We start from the raw sequence: 25,205 nt of genomic DNA on the forward strand, positions 1-25,205 counted from the left end.
ATAAATGTTTACCTATACATAAACTAAAAAATGCATACTATACGAATGCTTCACATAAACACTACCTATACACAACTAACCTTCTGACCGATTTTTATATGAATATACCATATAGAAATGTTTACCTATACATAGATGGAAAAAGTAAAATATATAGACTGTACGAATGCTTCGCATAACACTTTACATGTGCAGAGTGAAACATTGTAAGTCAAGCAGCTGGGTGGGGAACTGCAAGATGATTTGTGCATAAGCATGTAAACATCTTGCGGAGTCTTGTGGTATTATGTACACACAGCGGTGTGTGTGAAAAGTGTCTAGAGTGCATATTTACATTTTAATAAGTGAAAGCCATGGTCACTGTTTTTTTTTTTTTGAGTCCCGGTTATTATTATTATTATATTATTAGTTTTTCCAGATATTTGGAATGTACAGTGTGTGGGACTTTTATTTTGGAAAAGCAACAAGGAACTGTAGCAGTCGGTGAGCTCACGTGTGCACTGACTTTTGTCTAGAATAATATACTAATGATCAAATACAATAATTAACTTGATGCCGTGATACTGAAATGTCTTCGTCACACATGCTTGCATACGTTACTCGGTATGCAAAAATAAATGTGAAGTTACTTTGTCTCTTAATGCGTTAACGTTACCTAAATGTGTTGTGTAAGTTAGAGAATTAGCTAACAAGACATCGGAACGAGTCATCGATGTCATAAGTCATACAGTACAGCACGTGATTTTAAATGCTGCTTTCTCTCAGTCAAATCACTTTATAAGACTAAAATGGCTATCAGATTAGCTTTGGTTGGAGCTGTACGTTACATCGACTCCAGAACGAGTGTCGTTTCTGCACAGAGACTCTTCTGCTCTCAAACTAGAGGACAAGGATCTTCTGACACTATAAGGGTGAGAACACACTCCTCTCTTAGATCCTTAAGCTAATTACAGCCACGGTGTTTTTACGTCCAGGTTAGTCTAATAAGTATTTTGCACACATACTATATATAGACTGGAGTGTACATTTCTGAGCTTGCACGCATCATCCAAGACGTATCTTAAAGGCAGCCTAGTGAGCTTTCCACCCAGGCATCTTTATAAGTGTATCATGTTCATTTTGTGTCATAGGTGCTGTATGATGGAGAATGCCCAATATGTGTTAAAGAAATTAGCTTTCTTCAGTTTCTTCAGAGAAACAGAGCAGGTAAAGTAGATTTTGTGGACATCTCACTGCCAGAATATGACGGGAGCAAATATGAAGGAGTGAGTTATGAGATGGCAATGGAGGAAATGACAGTGATCGATGAGAAGAACAAGGTGAGGGATTTTTATTTGATCTATTTATTTTTTGTGTAAAGTCATTTTTTTTAAAGTCCACACAAAATTAAGATCTGTCATAATGTACTTATAATTTAATAATTTTGGGAACTTAAACTAGTCAAAAACTAAAAAAAAAAAAAAATAATAATAATAATTAAAAAATAATATAATTTATGAATCTTTGGAGTTTTCCTGATTTTTTTTTTTTTTTTTATGAATGTCTATAAAACATTCAGAAACATTTGTATGGTATTTAAAAGGATATTAAAGGAATCTTATCAAATATATAATTCATTATTCCTCTGTGACTTTTTGTTCTTCTGAGGGCAGATTCATCGTGGAGTTCCAGCTTTCACAGTGATGTACAGTGCAGTGGGTTTGGGTTGGCTTGGCTCGTTCATCTCTCTTCCACTGTTCAGGCCTATAATGGAGCGAGCGTATGGGGTGTTTGCAAGAAACAGACTGAAGTGGACCGGCAGAGAGGGTTGCACCACTGGACACTGTGCTAAAAAATAGTCTTAAGGGATAGAGAGCATCAGGTCAATGGATGTATTGAAAGTAACAGCTGTTATTGCATTTAAAGTTTAAGATTCTGAATATAACTGTAATGTCAATATGTGCACAGAATAATGATCTTTTATTAAGACCTACAACTTTAAAAAAAAATACACGCACTGTGATATAATATGTGTATACAATAAATTACTGTTAGGGTAAAAATGTTTTGTGTTGACAATTTGAACGGCTCTAAGGGAACTTTCTCTAAATTTAGAAGCCTCCTGACTGTTCATCAACAGTTATTAAGATGCAGAAGGACAGATTGTCCTTTAATGAGAAATAGCCAGGGGTTTGGTCAGTAGTCCCTTTAAACCAACCAATAGGATTTTAACTTCAGAGTAGGGCGGGATTAAAAACCACAACAAAACAAGTGTAAACACCACCGGACATAATCCAAGAGAAAACAAGCAATATAAGTGTTTTAGAAGGAAAGTCCGCATTTATTGATCACCTTGAAGTCAAGTTCAGGAGAAAAATAAGGAGCGACAGGTAAGACAAATTAACTAGTTTATTTGAAAAGTGTGCTTTGTTGAATTGGACTTAACTTGACCTTCAGTTTTAGTGAAGAATAAAATATATTTTTTTTATGTTACAAGTTGTAATCATTACTTAAGCTCCACACTGTAAACATTCACAGTCTTTATCTTACAGAATTACGACAAATGGATTGTGTGTGTGTGTCTGTGTGTGTGTATCTCTGATTTGGTTGTTTTATTAAGGCCAGTGAGATTTATGACTATAGATTTCTATCATTCATTAAAATGTGTATTGCTTCTTAATAACATTTTTATATAAAAAAATATAGACCTCATTTTACTAGTGCATTTGTAATTTTTGCTGAATAGATAATAATCTGATAATAGATACTGAAGATTGTGTAGCATTTAAATTCTCTGTTTTTTATGATATACATCAAGGTCAGCCTTGTTACAATACACTAACAACCAGTTAATATTTCACATGTTGGAACAAATTGCAAAAGAGAAAGCAGTAACTGGGTCTGCAGTTGAATTTTTACTATGTTTGGCATTTTAAATAGAGGACTTGTTGGTTAAACTTCACTGTGCCTATGGATATAGGTATGTTGTGTCCTGTACACATCGTGACGCAAAGGCCGCTTCCAGTCCTCACAGATCACAACAAAGACAAGAGGCAAATAGCTGGACTTCTCTGCTGTCTGTCTTCCATGTGACCAACATGCAACTATAAATATGCACCGGAGGTTCGTGGAAGTACTAAACGGTATTTTTCTGACCTACAGTCGACACCTCGGTTTCCCATTTCATAGTTCTGTGCAGTCACCCTGTTCTCATGCACAGCATGGCTTATAAAATCCACTCTGCAAAAGCCCTAAAGAGATTGTAGAATTAAAGGCTTAATTAAACTTGGCTAATTAAAACATCACGATTAAAAAGACTGCATTTTTATGAATCAAATTGGCTCAATTTTTTCTGTAGTTTGCTTTGTAATCGGCATGTGTAATTAATTAGAAGATATTGCTTTGAATTACTATTGATAAATTAGCATAAGTCGAAACTTCAATTGATTATGGAGGGTTTGCAGTGGCAAACTTGTCAATAAATAATGAAAAAGACAGTAAATGGATAACATAATTTACATTTGGAAATTGATTTATTTTTTACATTTATTTACATATGATTTATTTAGTAACTGCGAAATTTCATTATTTAACTGTATCGTCCATAACTGACCAGGAGGGGGCGTACAACACTGTGGTCTGCATTGTTAAACACTATAATAATCTTCATTATTTTTCCTATTTATGTGGGAAAAAAATACAAAGAACTGAATTTTCTCTAATTATACACCATATGGACAGACACATTATGAATAAGTATCTATTCCCCTTTGCTGATTTTTGTTTTCTATTTTAGACATCCCATGATTCTGATTCTGCTGCCAGTGCTCATTCAGTCCTCGTCCAGATCATCTGCTTGGTCTCTGTTGTTGTTGGTGCGTCACTGAGGGCTTGGTATCTCGACAAAACCCGGGTCACTCACCTGGGTTCAAAGCAGCTCCGGTCACTGTACAAGATGAAGTATCTTTTTACAAACATCAGAAATGTTTCCAAACCTCATAGGTCATGTCAGAGTATCTGCTCCTCTCAGTCTACAAGGAGAATCCCTCTCAAATCTCATAGATCAAAGAAGACTATCAGATATTTTGGAACAATTAGCAGTAATATGAAATATGAGAATGTATTTGGCCTTCAGATGTATCGATTATATTCAAACTCCAGTAGAGAGACTTTCAAAGCAGAAGCTCCCATTGGAGTTTACCAGCACAACAGGACTACTTTTCAGCTGCGCTTACTTGGACTGAGATTAGGAGAGTCTTTTAATCATCTCTCTAGACACATAAACTTGTACTTTAAGCAGAAACACGTATCTGTGGTAGATCATGGGCAAGGTGGAATGATGTCTGCAGTGCAGGAACCACTAACCAGAACATCAAGACGAGCTCAACGTGAGAGACACACTGGAGAGTCCAGAGCTTTTATAGGGACACCTGCCATTGAGCAGGTCTCTGAATCATCCTCACATCAACCTTTGACCTCAATCTATCCTGGACTACAGTTGTTCCACATCAGTTCCTTGGCAAACAGATTTGGGGATGTGGCCAATCATATTAACTCTGTATTCTCTAGAAATCCAGAACAGCAAATTCATATGGCGGTATCACCAGATGATGGGCTCAAAAGATTTATAAGCAGAAAGCAAAGAGTTATGGGTAATAAAAGATCTCTTTGTAGGGAAACTGCGCAAACTCAGCAAAACATTAGTATGTGTACAAGACCAGAGATTGATAACAATGTATCTAGTTCCTGGGATGAAGGATGTCTCCATTTTGCTCGTCACATCAACCAATACTTTGGCGCAAAAGTAGAAGACACTGTTGAGAAAACAGCACATACTGAGATCTTGAAGACTTCAGTCTCACTGGACACTCTAAATAAACCTAAAGATCCACTTCCTCAGCCCAAATCCCCAGGCTTGTTCCACATGAGCAGCCTCACCACACGCTTTGGGGAAAATTACACTTACATGGCCAATCACATTAACCAGTACTTTAAAGGATCTGCAGCTTCAGAGAATGAGGAGGTAGACAGAGAGTTAAACCTTTACAGAGGTTCACCGAAGTACACGGTGATCTGGGAAAAAACATCCTTTTTTGAGTGTCTGCTAAAGCCCTCCACTATACCTGGCTTTGTGGGCAGCTACCTGGGAATGGGCTCTTCCAGGCATAGTGACCAGAACACAACTGTAACAAGGACCCCAGAGGAAATTCGGGATAAAACAGTGAGTCTTGCTGACTTTGAGTTCCATTGTGTGAATGACAGCTAGGAGTACTCATACTTTTTTTTTTTTCATTGGTCCGTGTGCGACAGATGCACAATATAAGTACCATATCAGTTACCTGAAGATTTTTTAATTATTATTATGATTGTTAAAACATTAATAACCTAATACCCTTACTTTTTTTTTTTTGCAAATCCCCAAATTTATCTAAATTTTTAATTCTGTACATTATAATGTTGTGATGCCTAAATTCGATTTGTAGCATTTAAAATTATGGATTTAAGTTTTTAGTGTTTTATGTTTGCCTTGCTTATTCAAAATAGAACAGAATTTAATTAATCAGTTGACTGATCAGTTGAGAATGACTTGAAAATTATTTTCAGCTCATTGTGTTAGCCAGAAGTTTAATATCAATGCATCCATTTGCATTTGCTTGTGGTACACAGTAAAAAATGTTGTAAATTTGTCAAAGATTGTTTGAGTGGATTTTAAAATATTTTTTTCCATCTTTCTCAGAATTGAATGTGTTTCTTTGTAATAATTTGTGGAATTTATTAGAAATTTCTGAGTGAAAATTGTTATAAAGTAAACCCTAGAACAGTATTTATTTATTTGTAATATATATTTTTTTGCAGTGAATCTACTTTGAAGCGAATTAAATTGATTAATTATAGCAGGAAATCTGTTTTCTAGGTTTTAAGGAGGAGAAAGGCAGATGAGATGACTAGAGTTCTACTGAAGAGACTTGAAAAGGCTACAGTACTGTCATCTATCACTTCCTGTGTGGAGGAGCTAAACGCTCACCTCTTTCAGCACCCAGCATGCAAGGCTGTGATGTGGCAGGTATACAGTAAAAAACACAATCCCTACACCAAATATAGATCTCTCTTGTAACTGTAGAAATTCAGAATTTTCAATTAATTTCTCTGATTAAATATAGGAAAAAGCAGCACTGCAGCTGCTTAGACGCCGTCGGACCTTTTGGATGAATGAAAAACTTCAAGAAGCCATCAGGGAAACTCTCGCTCTGATTGGTTATGTGGATCCGGTCAGAGGTCGCGGGGTCAGGGTGCTTTCCATTGATGGAGGTGGAATCAAGTAGGAAACACCACATTTAATTAACAGTTTATGCCTGTAAAACTGGTCAAATATGATCCAATACATTTTCCAAAAAAGCTTTTTAATGATGCTGAACATCTGGGAGCAATTTACAGAATAAAGTCAAATATTTTTGTCCCTCATTTAAACAAACATCTTTATGTCAAGATGGCTTTTTACTTAAAGTTATTTTGTGTATTACAGAGGGTTAGTTTCACTACAAGTGCTAAAACAGCTGGAGGCTCAAACAGGAAAACGAGTGTATCAGCTCTTTGACTACATATGTGGAGTCAGCACAGGTAATAATGCATGACAAAACTATTCTACAATTCTAAACATACAGTACAGACCAAAAGTTTGGACACACCTTCTCATTCAAAGAGTTTTCTTTATTTTCATGACTATGAAAATTGTAGATTCACACTGAAGGCATCAAAACTATGAATCAACACATGTGGAATAATATATGGAATTATATACATAACAAAAAAGTGTGAAACAACTGAAAATATGTCATATTCTAGGTTCTTCAAAGTATCCACCTTTTGCTTTGATTACTGCTTTGCACACTCTTGGCATTCTCTTGATGAGCTTCAAGAGGTAGTCACCTGAAATGGTCTTCCAACAGTCTTGAAGGAGTTCCCCGAGAGATGCTTAGCACTTGTTGGCCCTTTTGCCTTCTGTCTGCGGTCCAGCTCACCCCTAAACCATCTCGATTGGGTTCAGGTCCGGTGACTGTGGAGGCCAGGTCATCTGGCGCAGCATCCCATCACTCTCCTTCTTGGTCAAATAGCCCTTGATGCCTTCAGTGTGACTCTACAATTTTTATAGTCATTAAAATAAAGAAAACTCTGTGAATGAGAAGGTGTGTCCAAACTTTTGGTCTGTACTGTATATATATATATATATGTATGTAGTCTACTTTTTGTCTCTGTTTGGTGTACAGGAGCAGTTCTGGCTTTCATGTTGGGTCTAGCTCGTATCTCTTTAGATGAATGTGAAGAGATGTATCATCGTTTCGGCTCAGATGTTTTTCGACAAAACCCCCTGGTTGGTACTGTGAAGATGGGCTGGACACACTCCTACTACAACACAGAAACATGGGAGATGATCTTAAGGTTGGATTTACACAGTAAAAAACTGTACTGTATTAATGCAAGCATTGCTTTATTAACTATTGCTACATGTTCATCATAGGGAAAAGCTGGGGGAAGAGATTTTAATTAAAACAGCCAGAGATGAGCTGAGCCCTAAGGTCAATCAAAGATAGCATCTGGCTGTTTTGAAACACACTTTTTAAAATCCAGGTTTTGGCGATCTCCTGACTGCTGTTCTATTCTCACACAGGTGTCTGCTGTAAGTGCCGTAGTGAACTGGGGAAAAAGTCCAAAAGCATTTATCTTCCGCAACTATAACCATGCTCCAGGACGACTGAGCTGCTATGCTGGAGGATCAGGATACCGGCTGTGGCAGGCCGTCCGGGCCTCATCTGCCGCTCCAGGATATTTCCAGGAGTTCCCTCTTCATGGCGACATACACCAGGTCAGAACAGTCCATTTCAGATGACTTGTAAATTTGAGGACTCAAAACATACTTGTATCCAGACCTTCTTTCCTTTCTTTTTTCTCCAGGATGGTGGTCTTATCCTCAATAACCCTTGTGCTCTGGCTGTCCATGAAAGCCGACTGCTGTGGCCCAGCCAGCGCTTCCAGTGTGTGCTGTCACTGGGAACTGGTCGCTATGATAATGCTAGAAGAGGGCCTGCAACCTCCACAAGTCTGAGAGCCAAAATCAGCAACCTGATCTGCAGCGCCACCGATACTGAGGGTTAGGCTGCTATCAATATGACAAGCATTTTACATTTACTAATATTACAAATAATCATTTTACAATTATTGTGTTCAATACACAATTTAATGTAAAAAAAAAAAAATATCTTTCATTGGTTTGTCTTATACTACTATGAGCATCATTTTACAATCATTAATACGGTACTGTTTGGCACACATTTGCAAATAACTCTTTTGAAATTATTACTTGTCCACAATACACAATTTACAATTATTTAATGATTAAAAAAATGATTATTAATTATATAGTTCTAGTTCTTTAGTTCTAGTTCTTTTATTTATAAAGCACATTTAAAACAATCACACGACTGACCAAAGTGCTGTACAACATACTGATCATAGATAAAAATAAAATATGCTACATTTACACAACAATTAATTTGCAAAGGCTTCAGAAAAGAAGTGAGTTTTCTGAAGGGATTTAAAAACCGATAAAGATGGAGCAGCTCTAAGGGGTGCTGGCAAGCTGTTCCACAATCTAGGGCCCATCACCGAAAAAGCTCTATCTCCTCTACGTTTCAGCCTTGTAGAGGGAACCAATAGTAGGTTTTGATTACTAGATCTTAAATCTCTGGAAGGGTTGAAAGGGTGCAGCAATTCAGATAGGTAATGCGGAGCGAGATTGTGCAAACATTTATAAACAAATAAGAGTATTTTAAAATGTATCCTAGAGTTAACAGGAAGCCAATGAAGTGCTCGCAGAAGGGGGGTGGCAGAATCATATTTGCAGCTTTTTTTTTTAGAAATTTGGCTGCTGCGTTTTGGACCAATTGTAAACGAGCTATACTATATATATATATATATATATATATATATATATATATATACAAGACAGTTGGCTAAATGCACGTATTGTATGTATGCATATACAATATGTGCATTTAGCCAACTGTGCTGTTTTGCAAGTGTTTGCACTTAATTTAAAAAAATAAAATAAAAACCCTTTAGATATACTGAGGTTCATTTCAACATATTGTTTATACTGCCATTTTCAGGTGTTCACACTCTATTGGATGACCTCTTATCACCGAATGTGTATTTCCGCTTTAACCCGATGCTGAGCTCAAACGTGACACTGGATGAAAGCAGGCCTGAAGTGCTTCATCAGCTGCAGAAAGACACACAGCTGTACCTGGACCGGAACCGACCCAAACTGGAGCGCCTGTGTGAAGTGCTGATGACAGAACGCTCAGCAATCTGGAAAACGCGGGACTGGATCGGTGGGAAAGCGTGGGAGCTGCAGCAGCGCTGGGCTTGAGTGGACTTTACACAGTGCTGAAGAGAAATCAGTTGAATGAATGCCATTATGTGGATGAAAGCTATAATACAAGAACATCATTAAATTCTGAAGATATGTCCTTACTGGTCTGATTGTGAAGGGCTGTGTTTTGACAAGTTACAAATTATGTTAGAGAAGTTACAAATCAAATACACAGCCATTTTACACTGAACGTGTTGAGCACTTATATGCACTTATATGTACATTTTGTGTGAATGTCAATATTTATAGACTGATGTATTTATTTCTGTTTAAATTTTTCAGATTTATGAAATGAAATAAAACTAAGAGCACTACTTCTATATAATCACTGGTTTATGTTTTTTTATATATAATATATATTTTTTTAAATAAGATTAAAGCACATTACAGATTATGTTAAGAATTAAAAATTCAGGTATTTTTAATACATTGACCGTGAAGTTTGGACTAAATGCAGTGGTTTTGACATTTTAAATGTCATGGGATTTATATTAAAACAAAACAAAAACCTATGGATATTCTCTACTAGTCACACTATAAAGATGATCGATAATCATTACCATTACCAAAGTGACAGATTATGGCAGTGTGACCATTTCCTTTAAATATACAATATGGTATGTTAGAGTCTCTAATGGTGATTTTAGTTATGTTTTTCATGCTTAAATGAACCAAACATAGTCATCGCTCATGTGACTAGCAGTGACTGGGACATCAGTCAAGAGCACTGTTTGTTATTTTGGAGAGTTGTGCAAATGTGTCCCTCTGAGAAGTTATTTTTCTTCAGCTTCTGCTTGAAACTTCAAACAACTGGTGGATTTTTTTGACAGACTGTCATGGTTTAGGAGACAAAACATGGACAAAGAGCACAATAATTATGTTTTTGTAAATTGAAAACAGACCCAGGATCCTCCATCTGAACACTGAAACCACTGAAATATCAACTTGGGTAAGTTTCATTATATTACATATATGATTTATTTAAGTAGATTTTTAATTTTAAATATACATTTAAATATATTTAATGAATTTATATTTATAATTTTTTTTTAAATATATTTAACTTTGTATTAATATTTCTTTTGGAGTTCCACCATTACTGGCTGTAAATCAGTGTGATGTCACTGTTAGCCAAACAATGTATGTTTCATTATAATGTCATCCTTCTTTCTGACTTGAGCTGAGAGTTGTGAGTCAGCTGCTTCCTCTGAATTAACACTTGTCACTGAAGACAGAGTCACAAAGAACGCAGACATGTATAAACCGTGTTACGAGTCTGTTAAAGAGACTGCTAGTAGTTATGAAAATAAACATAAAGAATTGTGCGTGGCTAACTGTAAAATGAGTTCATTCTATTTTGCTTTTAGACTACTCACTAACTGTGAAATATCAATATCTTTCATCTGAGTTTGGCTATTTATTGCTTTGCCAAAATAATGCAAAATCAGATCATAAAATAAAGACTTTTTAATGGTACTAAAACCACTGATTATTAATCAGCATATGAAAACAAAATGTGCTATCTTGCAGTTTAGGTTAGCCTATTCTCATTTTGGTTATACTGTATAGTTTAGATTCAACATCTCATGACAGGTTAACCAGCGGATGTTCTTCCAAACAAGCTTAGTGCCACTTTTACTGATAAAACCCTGAGTTATTCTGTCTGAACAGAGCCAGCTTACTGTGTCCGTGTGGACAGAGGTTTCATTGTCCCGTCTCTGGAGGAAGCGGTTCATTCAGGCTGCTGTCCTGCGCTGTACAGTCTGGTGCATGGCACTGCAGCGCTGCTGATGTCATACGCACCCCTGAGGATACTGAAGTGCTGAGGAACATGACCAGAATTAGATCATGCTTATGTCTCTGTTCACTAAGTGAGCTGACTCAAGAACTTTTTTGTTCTTTCGTCTTATTAGCTCATCTGTGGAGTGTACAGTAAGACCGTACTGGCATATTGTACTTTATGCGTCCCTGGATGCCTGAGCCGATGTGGGCTGGGAATGTGTTTCAGTGGTTGAGATCCTGTTTCCACCCACATCTTCTCTCCTGAGTCAAGCTCTGCCCTCTGGGACGCTGTTGTGACATGCAGTTCATTCAACTTTTTTTTTCTGTTTTTGACCATGATAATTTATGTTAACTATGTTTAAAGCTTGGTTACAGTTAAAGTGGATATTTAAAGTACACAAAAAGGGCACCAGTTTATTAAAGCTGATTTAAATCTCTTTTTGATGCAGTCACGAGTCGCATGACCGCATTTGAATTTTTGCTGAGAAACAAACATTTCATTCATTACGAGTTAGCTTAGTTTTTTAGGACCAAACAATGAGACCCACACATTGATGTCATAATCAGAAAGAATGCTAAATATCTTTCAGCTGAGTTTGGCTATTTGAGGCCTATGTAAATATGAAAGATAATTAAAAGAAGGTCAGACATTAAAATAAAGACTTATATTCTTGAATCACTATTTTTACAGTAAATCCTATGTCATTATAACTAAAATATATTTTGCTGTTTTTTATGGACACCGTCCATAAGTATACTGAGAGAGAGAGAGAGAGAGAGAGAGAGAGAGAGAGAGAGAGAGAGAGAGATGGATGGATGGAGGAGGTGGGGCGTCATTCATGGTTCATGGGACAATGAAGAGGGGTGTTAGTTGGAGAGGTATACATTACAGAAAACATCTGCTTGGATTGACATTGTTTTGGACCTATCTGAATGCAACAAATACATTTGAAATTGGAATGACATTTTTGGAAAGTGGGGCAATGATGACAGATTAATATTAGCATAATGAGGAAACAAACTGCAGGGCTGATATAAAAGGTAACAATCTCCAGATGGTGCACTTGACAAATGTGATAATTGTATAATATATCAGTATTTGTATAATGTGTAATATTTGTTTTATTTTAGCACTGTGAAATTACCTGCTGACACGGATAAATATGATTTTGTGAATCCTGGATACTCCAGTTCAGTTGGCTAGATTTGTGTAACTTAATTGTTTTTTGTCACTGTAGGAAACTTATGAAGTAAGATGTAGTAAGTAAATTATGCTATTTTACAAACACAGATTCATTATGTATTTGCATATGTAGGCCTATATTGTATTAAATTATCCGTGCAAAGGAGTCGAATAGTTTTCTGTTGTTGGTCTTTTATCTTGTCCGTTTAGCTATATATTAACGGCTGTTTCTTTAAACATATTAAACATACATTGTAATGTACAATTCAGCGGGTTTTACATTTTAAAATATCAAAATGAATACGTTCGTGCTTGTTCTGAATGTAAAACTATCATTGACGCAGAAGGATTACGCACAGGGAACGGAGGTGCGTAAATGCAAATAGCTCTATCGTGGGCAGCGAATCACAGTTGAGGAAAGCGGAAGAGGGCGGGAACTTAAAACAATACAACCAGCGATTAATTTGCATATGGAATAGTTTGGTTTATGCACTTCATCATTACAAACGCAGCGTTTACATGGTTTACCTGTAACTTCTACGCAACTCATACAAAACAAAACAAAGCATTAATAATTATGAAAACTGATTAGTTATAAATTAACAAACAAGGAGATTCAAGACAAGCATACGTAAGTCAATATCTGATTATTTTGTGGTTATCTTAGTACTGGTGTTAGTGTTATTATTATTATTTTTTAGGTCACAATAAGGTACACCGCAGAGATGCGAGCTCTGAAGTGTTGGAGGATTCCTGCCATACTTATTATCCTACAGCAAACACGGATTTTAGCCATGGAAATTCCTCCTGATGGTGAGGAACTGCTGTTTGGAACTTGTCCACAGCTGGGCTTGTGACCAAACTTTATTGTTTTTTTCTCATTCGTTGTCCTTTTAATCCGTTTAACATAATATTTTTATGTGTACTGTACATCCTCACAGTCAGGCAGCCTCCAATGATATTTAAAGAAAGTCCTCAAGACTACATAGTAGATCCAGTTGACCCTATTATAGTGGAGTGTGAAGCAACAGGGAATCCACCTCCAGTGTAAGTATCCTACAAGCACTTTAGTGTCCACACACTGTAATATATAATCATAAATGTCAAATCTTTATTGGACTAACTTGATTACTTGCCTTGACCTTTTTTGGCCTTTCCTTCCCTATTATTTGTCTTTGTGTCAAAAGTACTAAAATATTAATTGATCGCAATGTAAAATGTATGCATTGACTGATATATGACACTTATTGCATGTAGCTTCACATGGACACGTAATGGAGTGTACCTGAATGTGGCTCGAGATCCTCAGGTCAGCATGAAGTGGCGTTCTGGCACATTACAGATTTTCTTCTGGGGTCGTCCTGATGACTATGAGGGTGTCTATCAGTGCACGGCGACTAATGAGTTTGGGTCTGCTCTGTCCAGTTACATCAACCTGCGTGTCTCCAGTAAGCCCGTATACAGCATGCAACTGTTAATTCACAGCAATAACATTTGGTAAATGGGTTTTTTGAACATGTAATTTCTCTGATCAGAGGCCCGTACCTGGTTGAAGGAGTATCTGGAGCCGGTCTCAGTAGTTGTTGGGCTTCCTCTCATCCTTCCCTGCAATCCTCCTGTAGGTCCTCCAAAACCTGACACTTACTGGCTGAACAGCAGTAAGTCTCCAGCTTAGCGGTTTCTGATATGAAAGATAAAATATGACCCTTGATCACAAAACCAGCCTTTAGTCGCTGGGGTATATGTAGCAATAGCCAAAAATACATTGTATGGGTCAAAATGACTGATTTTTCTTACATGCCAAAAATCATTAGGACATTAAGTAAAGATCATGTTCCATGAAGATATTTTGTAAATTTCCTACTGTAAATATATAAAAACTAAATTTGTGATTAGTAATATGCATTGCTAAGGACTTAATTTGTACAACTTTAAAAGCAATTTTCTCAATATTTAGATTTTTCCAGATTTTCAAATAGTTGTATCTCGGCCAAATATTGTCCTATCATAACAGACCATACATCAATGGAAATCTTTATTTATTCAGATTTCAGATTATGTATAAATCTCAATTTTGAAAAATTGACCCATATGACTGTTTTTGTGGTCCAGGGTCACAAATGATCTAAAGTTGCTTTGGACTCGTCACAGTCAGTGCTAAGTTGTACTAGGATGTACATGACTGCTTAAAAGTTTGAAGTCAGTCGTTTTTTTAAATAAGTTAAAGTTATGTTACAAAAGATTTCGATCTCAAATACATGCTGTTCTTTTAAACTTTCTTTCCATCTAGAAATTATAATTTTTTTTACCATTGCTTCCACTAAATTATTAAGTAGCACAACTGTTTTCAGAGATCATTGAAGGAAAACTGAAAAATAATTAAAAAGAAAATTTACCTAGCCCACACTTTTAAATGGTACTGTATCTGTATCTTATGTTTGTTGAATCTTAAATAAGCCTTTAAATATACTGGCTATAGTTTGTATCCAATTTCATTTTATTCCATAGCCATGGCACCAATCCGTCAGGACCGTCGAGTATCAAAGGCAGAGAATGGAGATCTGTACTTCTCCAGTATTGTAGCAGAAGATGCTCTTACAAACTATGTCTGTGTCGCGCGCTTCCCCTTCACGAACACCATCCAGCAGAAACCGCCCCTCATCCTGCAGGTGCTCACAGGTCTGTGTGATGAAATATTTTCATTCTTCTTTGGGATTATTGCTTAAGCAAATCTGATTTAATACTCCCCCATGCCTATGTCTGTGTATGTTCAGTTTGAGGAAGAACCATGATTAAAACCATCTAACAGTCTAACGCCATGGTGAGTTAGGACTCTTATGCTTCTTTATTGTAAACACTGAACAGACTGATCCACTAACTATTCACTTCTGCTCTGGCCAGGTTTGTAAAGTGCCAAGTTCTCTATCAAATGTGTGTTATTTTATGTCTATGTAGCTCGCATGGCAGCCCATACAGCACCCAAGTTTCTGAAACCTAAAGGAACTGCCAGTACAACCATTGCGATGCTGGGGGAAGAGATTATTTTGGAGTGTTTTGCTGCTGGAGTGTGAGTTTTAAAATCATTTTGAAGACATATCTGTTTTCTGACACCAGTTGAATGCAGGTTGATTAGCTTGTTGTTAAACCTGTTTTTAACCATTAGTACCTCTGATTCTCTCTTTTTTCTTGTAGTCCGACTCCCTCCATCAAATGGACTAAAGATTGGGAGGAGATGTCCATGACAGGAAAGAAGTTGGAGAACTTTAATAAGACGCTAAGAATAAAGAACGTCTCAATGGATGATGGAGGAGACTACATCTGTACCGCTTCAAACAGGATGGGCAGCCTGGACCACGTCATCACTGTCAGGGTCAAATGTAGAATACTTCATTACTTTATTATCATTGTTCATGACTTTCATTAGGTGGATTCACCCAAAAATGTGTTGTTCATTCTTTGCTATAGAACGTAAACAGAGAATTTGAAGAAAGTTTACTCTGTTCTTTTTTATACAATTCCAGTTAATGCTTCATATTGACAAGACCACATCTGTCACTGAACAAAGACTCATTATAAAAGCACCATAACGACATTCCAAACTGCTATATATTTGATGTATACATTGTGTGAGGAACAGATCAACATTTTTGTCTTTATTCACTAAGAACCGAAGAATTAAAAAATCTAATTTGACACCATTTCAGTGTCAGCTTTGACATTTAAAACAACATCTAACATAAGTGACATTACACCTGGTTCCATATTCATAGTACTGTTCAAAGTTTGAGGCCTCTATAATTTTAAAATATTTTTCAAGGAAATCTCTAATGCTCAGTAGGGCTGCATTTTTTATTTTATTTTATTTTCTACCAAAAACAGAAATGTGAAATATTATTGCAATTTGAAATACATTTCTATTTGGATATATCTATTGGTAAAGCTGCATTTTCAGGAGTCATTACTCCAGTCTTCAATGTCACATGATCTTTCAGAAATCGTTATATTATGCTGATTTGGTGCTCAAAAACACAAATCTATACAGAAAAGCATTATGGAACAATATGAAGATGAATGACAAAATCAAGATGGCTAACTGTTCTCTAATCTCTTTCCGTCTGCAGCGGTTCCGTTCTGGGTGGAGAAGCCTGAGAGTCTGGTTTTGTCTCGTGATGACAGTGGTAGTATAGTGTGTAGTGCTGATGGAATTCCTCGACCACAGATACAGTGGCTGGTTAATGGAGAGCCAATCAGCGGTGAGAAAATAAAACACAGCTTCATATACAACCGGGTGCACTGCTAAGCTTTTTAATGCTTATTTTTTCTGTGTTCACTTTAGATGCTCCTAAGAGTCCAGGCAGACAGGTTACAGGAGACACTTTGACGTTCAGGGCTGTGGTTCCAGACAGTGCTGCTGTGTTCCAGTGCAATGCTTCAAACCAGTATGGCTATATCATGGCAAACGCTTTCTTGGCTGTAATGGGTAAGAGCTAGAAGAAGCTGGATTGAAAATTCTAGAATTTACGTGCACCATCAGCTTTAATGATTAATTGCAACTTTACTATGTTGTTGGCAGATATGAAACCTCGCCTGTTAGGTCCCAGAGATGAACTCATTAAAACAACTGAAGGCAATCATACTCATTTAGACTGCCCATATTTTGGCTCTCCGAAACCTGCCCTGCGTTGGTAAATATATTGTCTTACACTAATTTAAAATTGCTACAAATACAAGAATAAAACCAGGAAATATATATATTGTGATGTTGTTAATAAACAAAACATGCAGTAATTGCATTAAACATTTCAAAAGTGTATATAGCAAAGTTTTCAATCAACCTGTGTATAGGTCAAAAGGAGGACTCGGTCCCTTAGAGGGAGGTCGTCATAGGATTCTTCCAAATGGTACACTGGAAATCAGAAATACAAAGCTACAAGATCAGGGAAGCTATGTGTGTGTTGCAAGCAATGTCATTGGACGAGATGAGAAGGAGGTCCAACTAGAGGTCAAAGGTCAGAATCTAGAAAAGTTTCTTCTTTGAAATGTCTACTAAACATACCCATATTTCATAAGTACGAGTCCATTAAAACAAAAAAGCCTAGAAGAAAATACAAACTTTTTGCTTTATAGAATCGTGATTCTCCTTTTTACTTGTAAATGTGTCATAATAACCCAAGTTAACCTGATTGTTTGAAGATTAAACATATTTTTATTTTATAGAGCCCATTAAAATCGTCCGTGCCCCACACAATACTGTAGTCATAAGAGGAAGTCTGGCTCGCTTTGATTGTAAGATTAAATTTGACCAAAATCTGGATGTCACCGTCACTTGGCTTAAGGACAAGAAGTTCTTGATCTTAGGAAGGAGGTAAACACAACAAATTGCTACATCTGGCCAAAAGCACAAGTGCCATGAATTATTCTAGTGGTTTACTACAGTAAAAGAGACCGTATTTGACTGCTTTGTGTCATACAGGATGACCAGGGATGAGGATTCTCTGAGCATTGCTGATGTGTACAGACAAGATGAAGGCGTCTACACCTGCAGGGTTAAAAGTGAACTGGAGGAGGTCACTGCCTCAGCCAAACTCACTGTGATGGGTACCAACACATATACAGTTTCTATACATGTATGCGGTACAAACATGAGCATATTATTGATGTATATTTTTGATTTCAGATCGTCCAGACCCGCCCAGTGACCTAGAGATATCAGACCCATCAGAGAGGAGCGTTAGACTCACCTGGGTACCAGGACTGAGCAACCACAGTCCTATTAAAGGCACACACATCCACACAAACATAGATGCAAACACAAATTTGATACAATCTAGCTTTACAATGACATAATTCTGAATTAATTTTTTTTAGAGTACCTGGTTCAGTATACTGAAGATCTCCTTGCAGACTATTGGCTGCTGCCAAGTGGCTGGAAGAACCTGTCCAGCTACCCGGGGAGCCTAAACTCTGTCATTTTACAGCTGACACCATTTGTAGAGTACAGATTCCGGGTCATCGCTATCAACGGTATAGGTCCCAGTAAACCCAGCTGGCCGTCTGAATACTACCAGACAGGAGGAGCTGGTAGGTCCCTATTCTGTTCTATTCTCGTTCAAAACTACTGACAAGGTCCATTCATAGCAAGGACGACAACTGTAATAACAATAAAGATGTAGTTTTAAAAATGGTTATAAATTAAAAAATAGTAGCAAAGTCCACACCACAACTATAATGATTACAGCACAGTGGAATAATATTGTCGGTATCACTTTCAGATTGATGAATAAAAACATTAACAGCCAATCAGAATCCACATGATTTTAAAGAGCTTGAACATTTAAAGAGGCAGGCAACAAAACTGCAGCATATGCTTATAATAAACATGGACACTTGTATAGTTATCAATATACTTATCATATTTGGTGTGAACAGGCCATTATTGTGAAATATTATTACATTTTAGAATGGCAGTATTCTATGTTTTATATAATGTAAAATGTAATTTATTCCTGTGATGCAAAGTTGAATTTTAAGCATCATTACTCCAGTCTTCAGTGTCATTTTAATCTTTACAAATTATTCTAATATACAAATTTGCTGCTCAAGAAACATTTATTATTATTGTCAATGTTGAAAACAGTTGTGCTGCTTAATATTTTTGTGGAAACCATGATAAATGTTTTCAACATACTTCGAAACATTCGAAAGAACAGCATTTCTTTGAAATAGAAATCTTTTGTTATATTATAAAGGTTTTTTTAATGTAACTTTTTATAAACTTAATGCATCCTTGCTGAATAACTATTAATTAAAAAAAACTTTGAATGGTTATATTATATTATATTATATTATATTATATTATATTATATTATATTATATTATATTATATTATATTATATTATATTATATTATATTATATTATATTATATTATATTATATTATATTATATTATATTATATTATATTATATTATATATATATATGAGTTATTTTTTGTGTCTTTAGTGCCTGATGCCATCCCAAGGAACATCCAAGGAATGGGAAGCGGAGTGTTCAGAAATAACATGGAGATCAGCTGGGAGGTGATGTACTGTTGATTGATGGATGACAGTTATTGTAGTCAGAGATGCTGACTGGGATGTAATCGCATGCATATGATTTATATGAACTGTGATGTATTTGTTGTGTATGTAGCCACTGGAGTACAGAGAATGGAATGGGCCGAAACTGGGCTACATGGTTTGGTGGAGAAGAAGGGATTCAAGGGAAGAGTGGAAGAACTACACAACATACTGGTGGTGCAGCTACATCATCTATGACACTGACACCTTCACACCCTATGAGATTAAAGTTCAGGCCGTCAACTTCTTTGGCTATGGCCCAGAATCCCCTGTTGTGATTGGCTACTCTGGGGAGGACCGTAAGTTCACATCTACTTCAGTAACCCTGAAGTTCTGTTCAACATACATTAGAAAAAGAGATGCGAGTCAGTGTTTCGCTCATATAGTGTTCTCTAACAGGTCCTGTTGCTGCTCCATCTGACCTGGGAGTGTCAGACATCGAGAGTTCAACGCTGACAGTCCACTGGGAACCAGTGGCACGAGCTGACATCATGGGTGAAATAAAGGAGTACAAAGTATGCCTTCTTAGATGCTCAGGTCAGTTGATTTGCATGCAGTAAATAATATGGGCTGCTGATGGAGCTGTGGTTGGTTTCTCAGGTTTATTACTGGAGAGAGAGCAGTCGCCTGCCCTGGCACACTGTGAGCAGGAGGATTAAGACCAAGAGTTTTAAAGCTAATGGACCTCGTCTGTCTGGGACCCTGACCGGTCTTGTACCATATAGTAACTACAAGATTTATATTGTAGTAGCCAATAATCGCTTTGAGGGGCCGCCCAGCAACACCATTGAGTTTCAGACACCTGAAGGAGGTATTAAACTGTTCTCTTAACATTATAACACAAAGAACACATACTTGACTTCTTACGTGCATCTCCCTTCCATTCTAGTGCCCTCGATTCCCAGATCATTCAGAATCATGCACCGGCACTATGACACCATTTACCTGGACTGGGAAGAACCTGCAGAACCCAATGGCATTCTGACCGGATATATCCTCAAATATCAGTCATGTAAGTGCACTTACATCACTTCTCATTACTTTTTTAAAAGCATTAGTCACAAATTCTTTTTTTTTTTTTAAGTAGAAATTTCAAAAGAACAGCATTTATTTAAAATGGATATCTTTTGTAGCTTTATAAATGTTTTATTGCTAATCAATTTAATGCATTCTTGCTTTTGAATGGTGGTATATGTGTAAATTATATAAACTATTCTCACGACATCATCATTCTCTTGAACTAATATTTAGTTTACTGATGTAAAAAACATCTTTTCCCCAAATAGCATTACTTAAAATGATGTCATCATTTGTAGGTTTTCAGCATTTTATTTATTTTGTAATCATTAACATGAAAATGACTAAATGAGCTCACACATCAGGGTTCTTAATGGTATCTAGCCTTACAAGACTGTGATTATCATTTCTCTGTAGTGAACGTCACTCTGGGTGACAGAATCCAGGTTGAATACATTCCTCCGAACATCACCTACTTCTCCCTGCGGCGATCTGACCGTTACACACGATACAAGTTCTCACTGGCAGCACAAACCGAGGCTGGAGTCGGGGAGGCATTCACAGAGGAATCACCCCATTTTACAACTGAGGGTATGGTGTCTTCATTTACATTCATATGGTCAATGATCTGTAACCAAAATTCCTGACACGTCTGCATGATTGGCTGTGTGCATGAACAGAATATACCCGGGATCAAGTGGACATTGTGACCCAGGGTTGGTTCATTGGCTTAATGTGTGCAGTCGCTCTCCTTGTTCTTATCATGCTCATAGTCTTTTTCATCAAGAGGAGCCGAGGAGGAAAGTACCCAGGTGCGATAGAAATTCCTTGAGACAAGTTGCATGTAATTATATATAATATATGTGGCAAAACATTATTTTGTTTGTTTGTTTTTTTATAAGTGCGGGACAAGAGGGACTTTGCACTGGAGCAACTGGATGATAGAGAGAATGGAACGTTTGATTACAGGTGACTTCGATTTAGAAAATTTTGAAAGTTTTCTTACGTTTATTTACTACAGACACACTTTATTTTCAGTGATGCACTTACATAAAAACAGCCTGTGAATCCTATCATTTACATCATAACATTATCACATTAGCACAGGTTGATCTGGAGTATGTACTGTACACCACAATAATTGTTCCTTTTCCATCACTCCATCCATCACACATTTCTCACTTTGTTTATTCCCCCTTTATTTTTGTTTTATGTCTTTTGCGACTGGACCACTGAAGGTCTCTTGAGAGGTATGATTCATGTCATTTTTAACATGTTGTTTAATTAAATGGCTCCATTTTTACTGTAGTACTTTAATACACTACAACTATTCCAGTCTAACGATTAAGTGATTTGTAAACCATTTTTACACTACTGGTTCAATGGTTTGTGAAAATGAATACTTTTAATCAGCAGATGTATTAAATTGTTCAAAAGAATATTTATGATAATAATTTGAAAAAGAGTTTCAAATAATTCCAAATAATTGCTGTTCTTTTGAACTTTCTGCCCATAAAATAATGTATCACAGTTTCCACAAAAATATTATTCAGTAAACATTGATACTTGTGATCTTAAATGTTTCTTAAGCAGCAAATCAGCATTTGAGAATGATTTCTAAAGGGTCATGTGACACTGAAGACTGGAGTTATCATGCTGAAAATTCAGCTTTGATCACAGGAATAAATAATTTTTTAAAATATATTCAAATAGAAAACAATTCTTTGTAAATAATATTTTACAATATTAATGTAATAAAAAACATAAAAAACTTTCAAAAGCATTAAAAAATCTTACTGACCACAAACCTTTGAACGGTAGTGTATTTTTTTATTGACTACTGTTTTGTTTCATGTTTTGTATGTAATGTTTATGTTTGCTGCTTCACATCATATTAATTTTGACTTCTTGGCTTCTATATCAGGATAACACGAGTGTCCACAATGCCCTATACCAGGCGGTATGCATCTCTTTAAGATTTATGTGCTTTGTTTGCAATAATTAAGATCTTCTTCCCCGTAAAATTTGTCTCAAATGAATCATTTCCTCCTCAGTGAGGAAGAAAGTCGTCAGGGACGCAGTCAAGGTGCGATCGAGCACATTGGCAGAAGAACGAACAGTGACGACAGCCTCATGGAGTACGGTGAGGGTGAAGAGATCGAGTTTAACGAGGATGGCTCTTTCATCGGCGAGTACACGGGCGTCAGTAAGAGGAACATGGACAGGAGCCCGTACCAGGACAGCTCTGAGCCCACGTCTCCTGTGGCCATCTACTCTTTTGCTTAGAGCTCATGGTGGATGCCTACAGTGTCCAACTGAATTAACTTTACACGCACCTCAAAACACACAACACAAGATTATGATCGGTTTAATCTGTCGGACAGGCTGCAAATGAGTAGTGCATATAGAGGTGTGATTTAAAGCTGTTTCTGGTGATTTACAGTAAAAGTACCAATCAGTGTTTTTCAAATCCACAAATCATGTGCGAGGAGGCCAAGCGAAGATGCCTTGATGTGTTTATCATGTTGATAAAAAGACTGAAAGAAAACGGCTGATGGAAGCTTGATTCATTGAACAAACTCATGTTATAAAATAACATTCTGGATCATTTCACACAGATTTAATTACACAGATGTATGAAGAGATGTTGAGCATCAAGAACACCCATAGGGCTTTATTGTTTAACCAGTTTTTGATCTCAATGAAATTTGCTACTAATTCGTGTATATTTTATTTTTCAATAGCACACTTGTGTTTTTGTGAATTCGCTGCTCGGTAGGTCACATTAATGGACTACAAACCATTTATTCTTACACAAAATACAATCTAACCCTTCGCTGCTTATTATAGTGTGAAATGCATCATGTTTTTTGTATATATTTTTGAGTCTGTTAAGAGTACTATCATAAGTGTAGTGCTTCAGTTATTAAAATGCATCAAGAGAATTAATGTCTTTGTCATAACTGAAGTAAAGGTCATAACAGTTCACGGTGACCATGGTCTATCATGCTCCAAAGAGAGCAAAACACAATATAAAGCACCATAAAAATGTTTTGTGTGAGTAATTCACTGTTATCTTCCAACTCTTTTAAAGTCATATTAAAGATTTGTGTGAAGAACAGATCAGAATATATAATCTTGCCTTCCTCCGAAGCTCACATCTGTCCCACATACGGGGTTTGAACTACATGAGAGTAAGTAAACAATAAGACTGTTTTCATATGTGTGAACTCCTGATACTTTAAGTGGCCTTTATGAGTCTGATATGGCAATATTCTCCATTATAGGGCAGAATTAACTGACCATACCCTCAACAACACGAACACACTTACACACCTGAGCTATATTCAGACAACAGTCTCTGTAAGCTGCATATTATGTTTCGTTTTATGACCTTGAAACAGAAAAAAACATGTCTAACAATAGCAGAGCTGATAATGATTTATCAGTACATTTACAGTAAGTTCAGTGATTTAGTTCATGTCTCAGTCACGTTTCCTGTGCTAAACGAACATTGCGTGATTGGCTTGCAATATTTAGTGCTACTTAACATTTATAATACAGCATTCTGTGCAATCATAGAAGGAAGTTCACAACAGGGAAGTGAAATATCACGTCACACTGTTAAATGACTGTTTTCTTAATCGTTTTATAACAGATTATGGTATAACAGATATTCTTAGACTTGTTCCTTTTTCCTCTATGTGAACATCAGCTTCATTTGACCCTGGGAGACCAACAAGTCTAATTGTGTTAAAGACACACACAGGATAGATGAAGGGTAATATCTGGGTTAACCACATAATAGATTCCAATTTAAGGTTGCCATTTAAATGTTTAGCATTGTTTTTTGGAGTCATTTGTAGGTTTCAACTCCAGTGCAAATGAAAGTGGCAGCTGTAATCATCCAGCCTGTCAGTTTATTTGGGCCATAAAGATAAACATAACCATGCAGAACAAGTGTTAAAGACTAACCTGAAATTATCTGTGTCAATTACTTTGTTCATTGTGGTTCTCCTATCAAAGGTCTGTAAACCACTGGTTGTGACCCTGCTCAACAATACAACAATTCAATTCAATTCAATTCAAGTTTATTTGTATAGCGCTTTTTACAATACAAATCGTTACAAAGCAACTTTACAGAAAATTATGTTTCTACAATATTTAGTAAAAGCTTGTAAGTGGTGACTGTCAGTTTGTGCACGTATGACAGGATTTGTAGAAAAATTTATAGTCAGCCAGATGATGAACATTATTAATATTATTAATAATTAATAATTATTATATGATGCAGTCACACTTGTAGCAATATTTGTTAGTTTTGTTGTTGATTCAGGGTTAGCATCATCTGGGGTCCTCTGAGGGTCAGCATCATCTCTTCTCAGGTGTTCTGGATCAAGACTGGAGCTTGTGTAAATCCTAGTTGTGTAATCCTAGGCAAACATAGAAACAAATAGAGACATCATTAGCATAGCTGCTGTTCCAACAAAGTAAAATTAATTAGTTTAACCCAAGCTAAAGAATAAGAATTAGAACTATACTCAAAATTTAAGATACATTATTCAAATGCTTGGCGAAAGACATGCGTTTTTAATCTAGATTTAAACAGAGAGAGTGTGTCTGAACCCCGAACATTATCAGGAAGGCTATTCCAGAGTTTGGGAGCCAAGTGTGAAAAAGCTCTACCTCCTTTAGTG

General features: G+C 36.5%; 4 protein-coding genes across 6 annotated transcripts in view; 3 read left to right on the forward strand and 1 right to left on the reverse strand.

The window, feature by feature from the left end:
- The window catches only part of LOC132118065 (N-fatty-acyl-amino acid synthase/hydrolase PM20D1.1-like), a 324,185-nt gene that overhangs the window by 194,133 nt on the left and 104,847 nt on the right, over positions 1–25,205 (reverse strand). The window lies entirely within an intron of this gene.
- LOC132118052 (uncharacterized) lies at positions 468–1,981 on the forward strand. The gene is made up of 3 exons (XM_059527552.1): positions 468–911; positions 1,131–1,319; positions 1,653–1,981. The coding sequence occupies exons 1-3, from the start codon at positions 789–791 to the stop codon at positions 1,836–1,838; spliced, it is 498 nt and encodes a 165-aa protein (XP_059383535.1). The 5' UTR covers positions 468–788; the 3' UTR covers positions 1,839–1,981.
- LOC132118053 (calcium-independent phospholipase A2-gamma-like) lies at positions 2,013–9,734 on the forward strand. Its single transcript, XM_059527553.1, has 10 exons — positions 2,013–2,369; positions 3,776–5,200; positions 5,894–6,043; positions 6,141–6,298; positions 6,503–6,597; positions 7,245–7,416; positions 7,496–7,553; positions 7,646–7,840; positions 7,930–8,125; positions 9,144–9,734. Exons 2-10 carry the CDS (start codon positions 3,935–3,937, stop codon positions 9,404–9,406), a joined length of 2,553 nt encoding a protein of 850 aa, XP_059383536.1. The 5' UTR covers positions 2,013–2,369; positions 3,776–3,934; the 3' UTR covers positions 9,407–9,734.
- Positions 10,105–23,453, forward strand: LOC132118054 (neurofascin-like). 3 transcript variants are annotated; one of them, XM_059527554.1, is made up of 27 exons: positions 10,105–10,358; positions 13,076–13,187; positions 13,316–13,421; positions 13,632–13,822; positions 13,910–14,032; positions 14,883–15,053; positions 15,330–15,441; positions 15,567–15,751; positions 16,496–16,627; positions 16,711–16,854; positions 16,948–17,059; positions 17,220–17,383; positions 17,592–17,739; positions 17,848–17,972; positions 18,052–18,153; positions 18,243–18,455; positions 19,376–19,452; positions 19,565–19,790; positions 19,891–20,006; positions 20,092–20,302; positions 20,381–20,503; positions 20,926–21,099; positions 21,189–21,320; positions 21,411–21,477; positions 21,747–21,758; positions 22,433–22,468; positions 22,563–23,453. In XM_059527554.1, the coding sequence occupies exons 2-27, from the start codon at positions 13,100–13,102 to the stop codon at positions 22,792–22,794; spliced, it is 3,522 nt and encodes a 1,173-aa protein (XP_059383537.1). In that variant the 5' UTR covers positions 10,105–10,358; positions 13,076–13,099; the 3' UTR covers positions 22,795–23,453. The 3 variants fall into 3 exon arrangements, with proteins under 3 accessions (XP_059383537.1, XP_059383538.1, XP_059383539.1); XM_059527555.1 differs by lacking the exon at positions 10,105–10,358 and adding an exon at positions 12,036–12,232; XM_059527556.1 differs by lacking the exons at positions 10,105–10,358; positions 13,076–13,187; positions 13,316–13,421; positions 13,632–13,822; positions 13,910–14,032 and adding an exon at positions 15,149–15,195 and having other exon boundaries at positions 14,969–15,053.

Source organism: Carassius carassius, chromosome 37 (genome assembly GCF_963082965.1).
Source record: "Carassius carassius chromosome 37, fCarCar2.1, whole genome shotgun sequence".
Taxonomy (NCBI): domain Eukaryota; kingdom Metazoa; phylum Chordata; class Actinopteri; order Cypriniformes; family Cyprinidae; genus Carassius; species Carassius carassius.

Bases quoted from the DNA above. Each gene is read 5' to 3' on its own strand.
- LOC132118052 (XM_059527552.1), top strand. From the start codon at position 789: ATGGCTATCAGATTAGCTTTGGTTGGAGCTGTACGTTACATCGACTCC. The intron at 912-1,130 runs GTGAGAACACAC...TTTGTGTCATAG, and splicing joins GATCTTCTGACACTATAAGG to GTGCTGTATGATGGAGAATG. The intron at 1,320-1,652 runs GTGAGGGATTTT...TTCTGAGGGCAG, and splicing joins TGATCGATGAGAAGAACAAG to ATTCATCGTGGAGTTCCAGC.
- LOC132118053 (XM_059527553.1), top strand. From the start codon at position 3,935: ATGAAGTATCTTTTTACAAACATCAGAAATGTTTCCAAACCTCATAGG. The intron at 6,044-6,140 runs GTATACAGTAAA...GATTAAATATAG, and splicing joins GCAAGGCTGTGATGTGGCAG to GAAAAAGCAGCACTGCAGCT. The intron at 6,598-7,244 runs GTAATAATGCAT...TTTGGTGTACAG, and splicing joins CATATGTGGAGTCAGCACAG to GAGCAGTTCTGGCTTTCATG.
- LOC132118054 (XM_059527554.1), top strand. From the start codon at position 13,100: ATGCGAGCTCTGAAGTGTTGGAGGATTCCTGCCATACTTATTATCCTA. The intron at 13,188-13,315 runs GTGAGGAACTGC...ACATCCTCACAG, and splicing joins CATGGAAATTCCTCCTGATG to TCAGGCAGCCTCCAATGATA. The intron at 18,154-18,242 runs GCACACACATCC...AATTTTTTTTAG, and splicing joins CAACCACAGTCCTATTAAAG to AGTACCTGGTTCAGTATACT.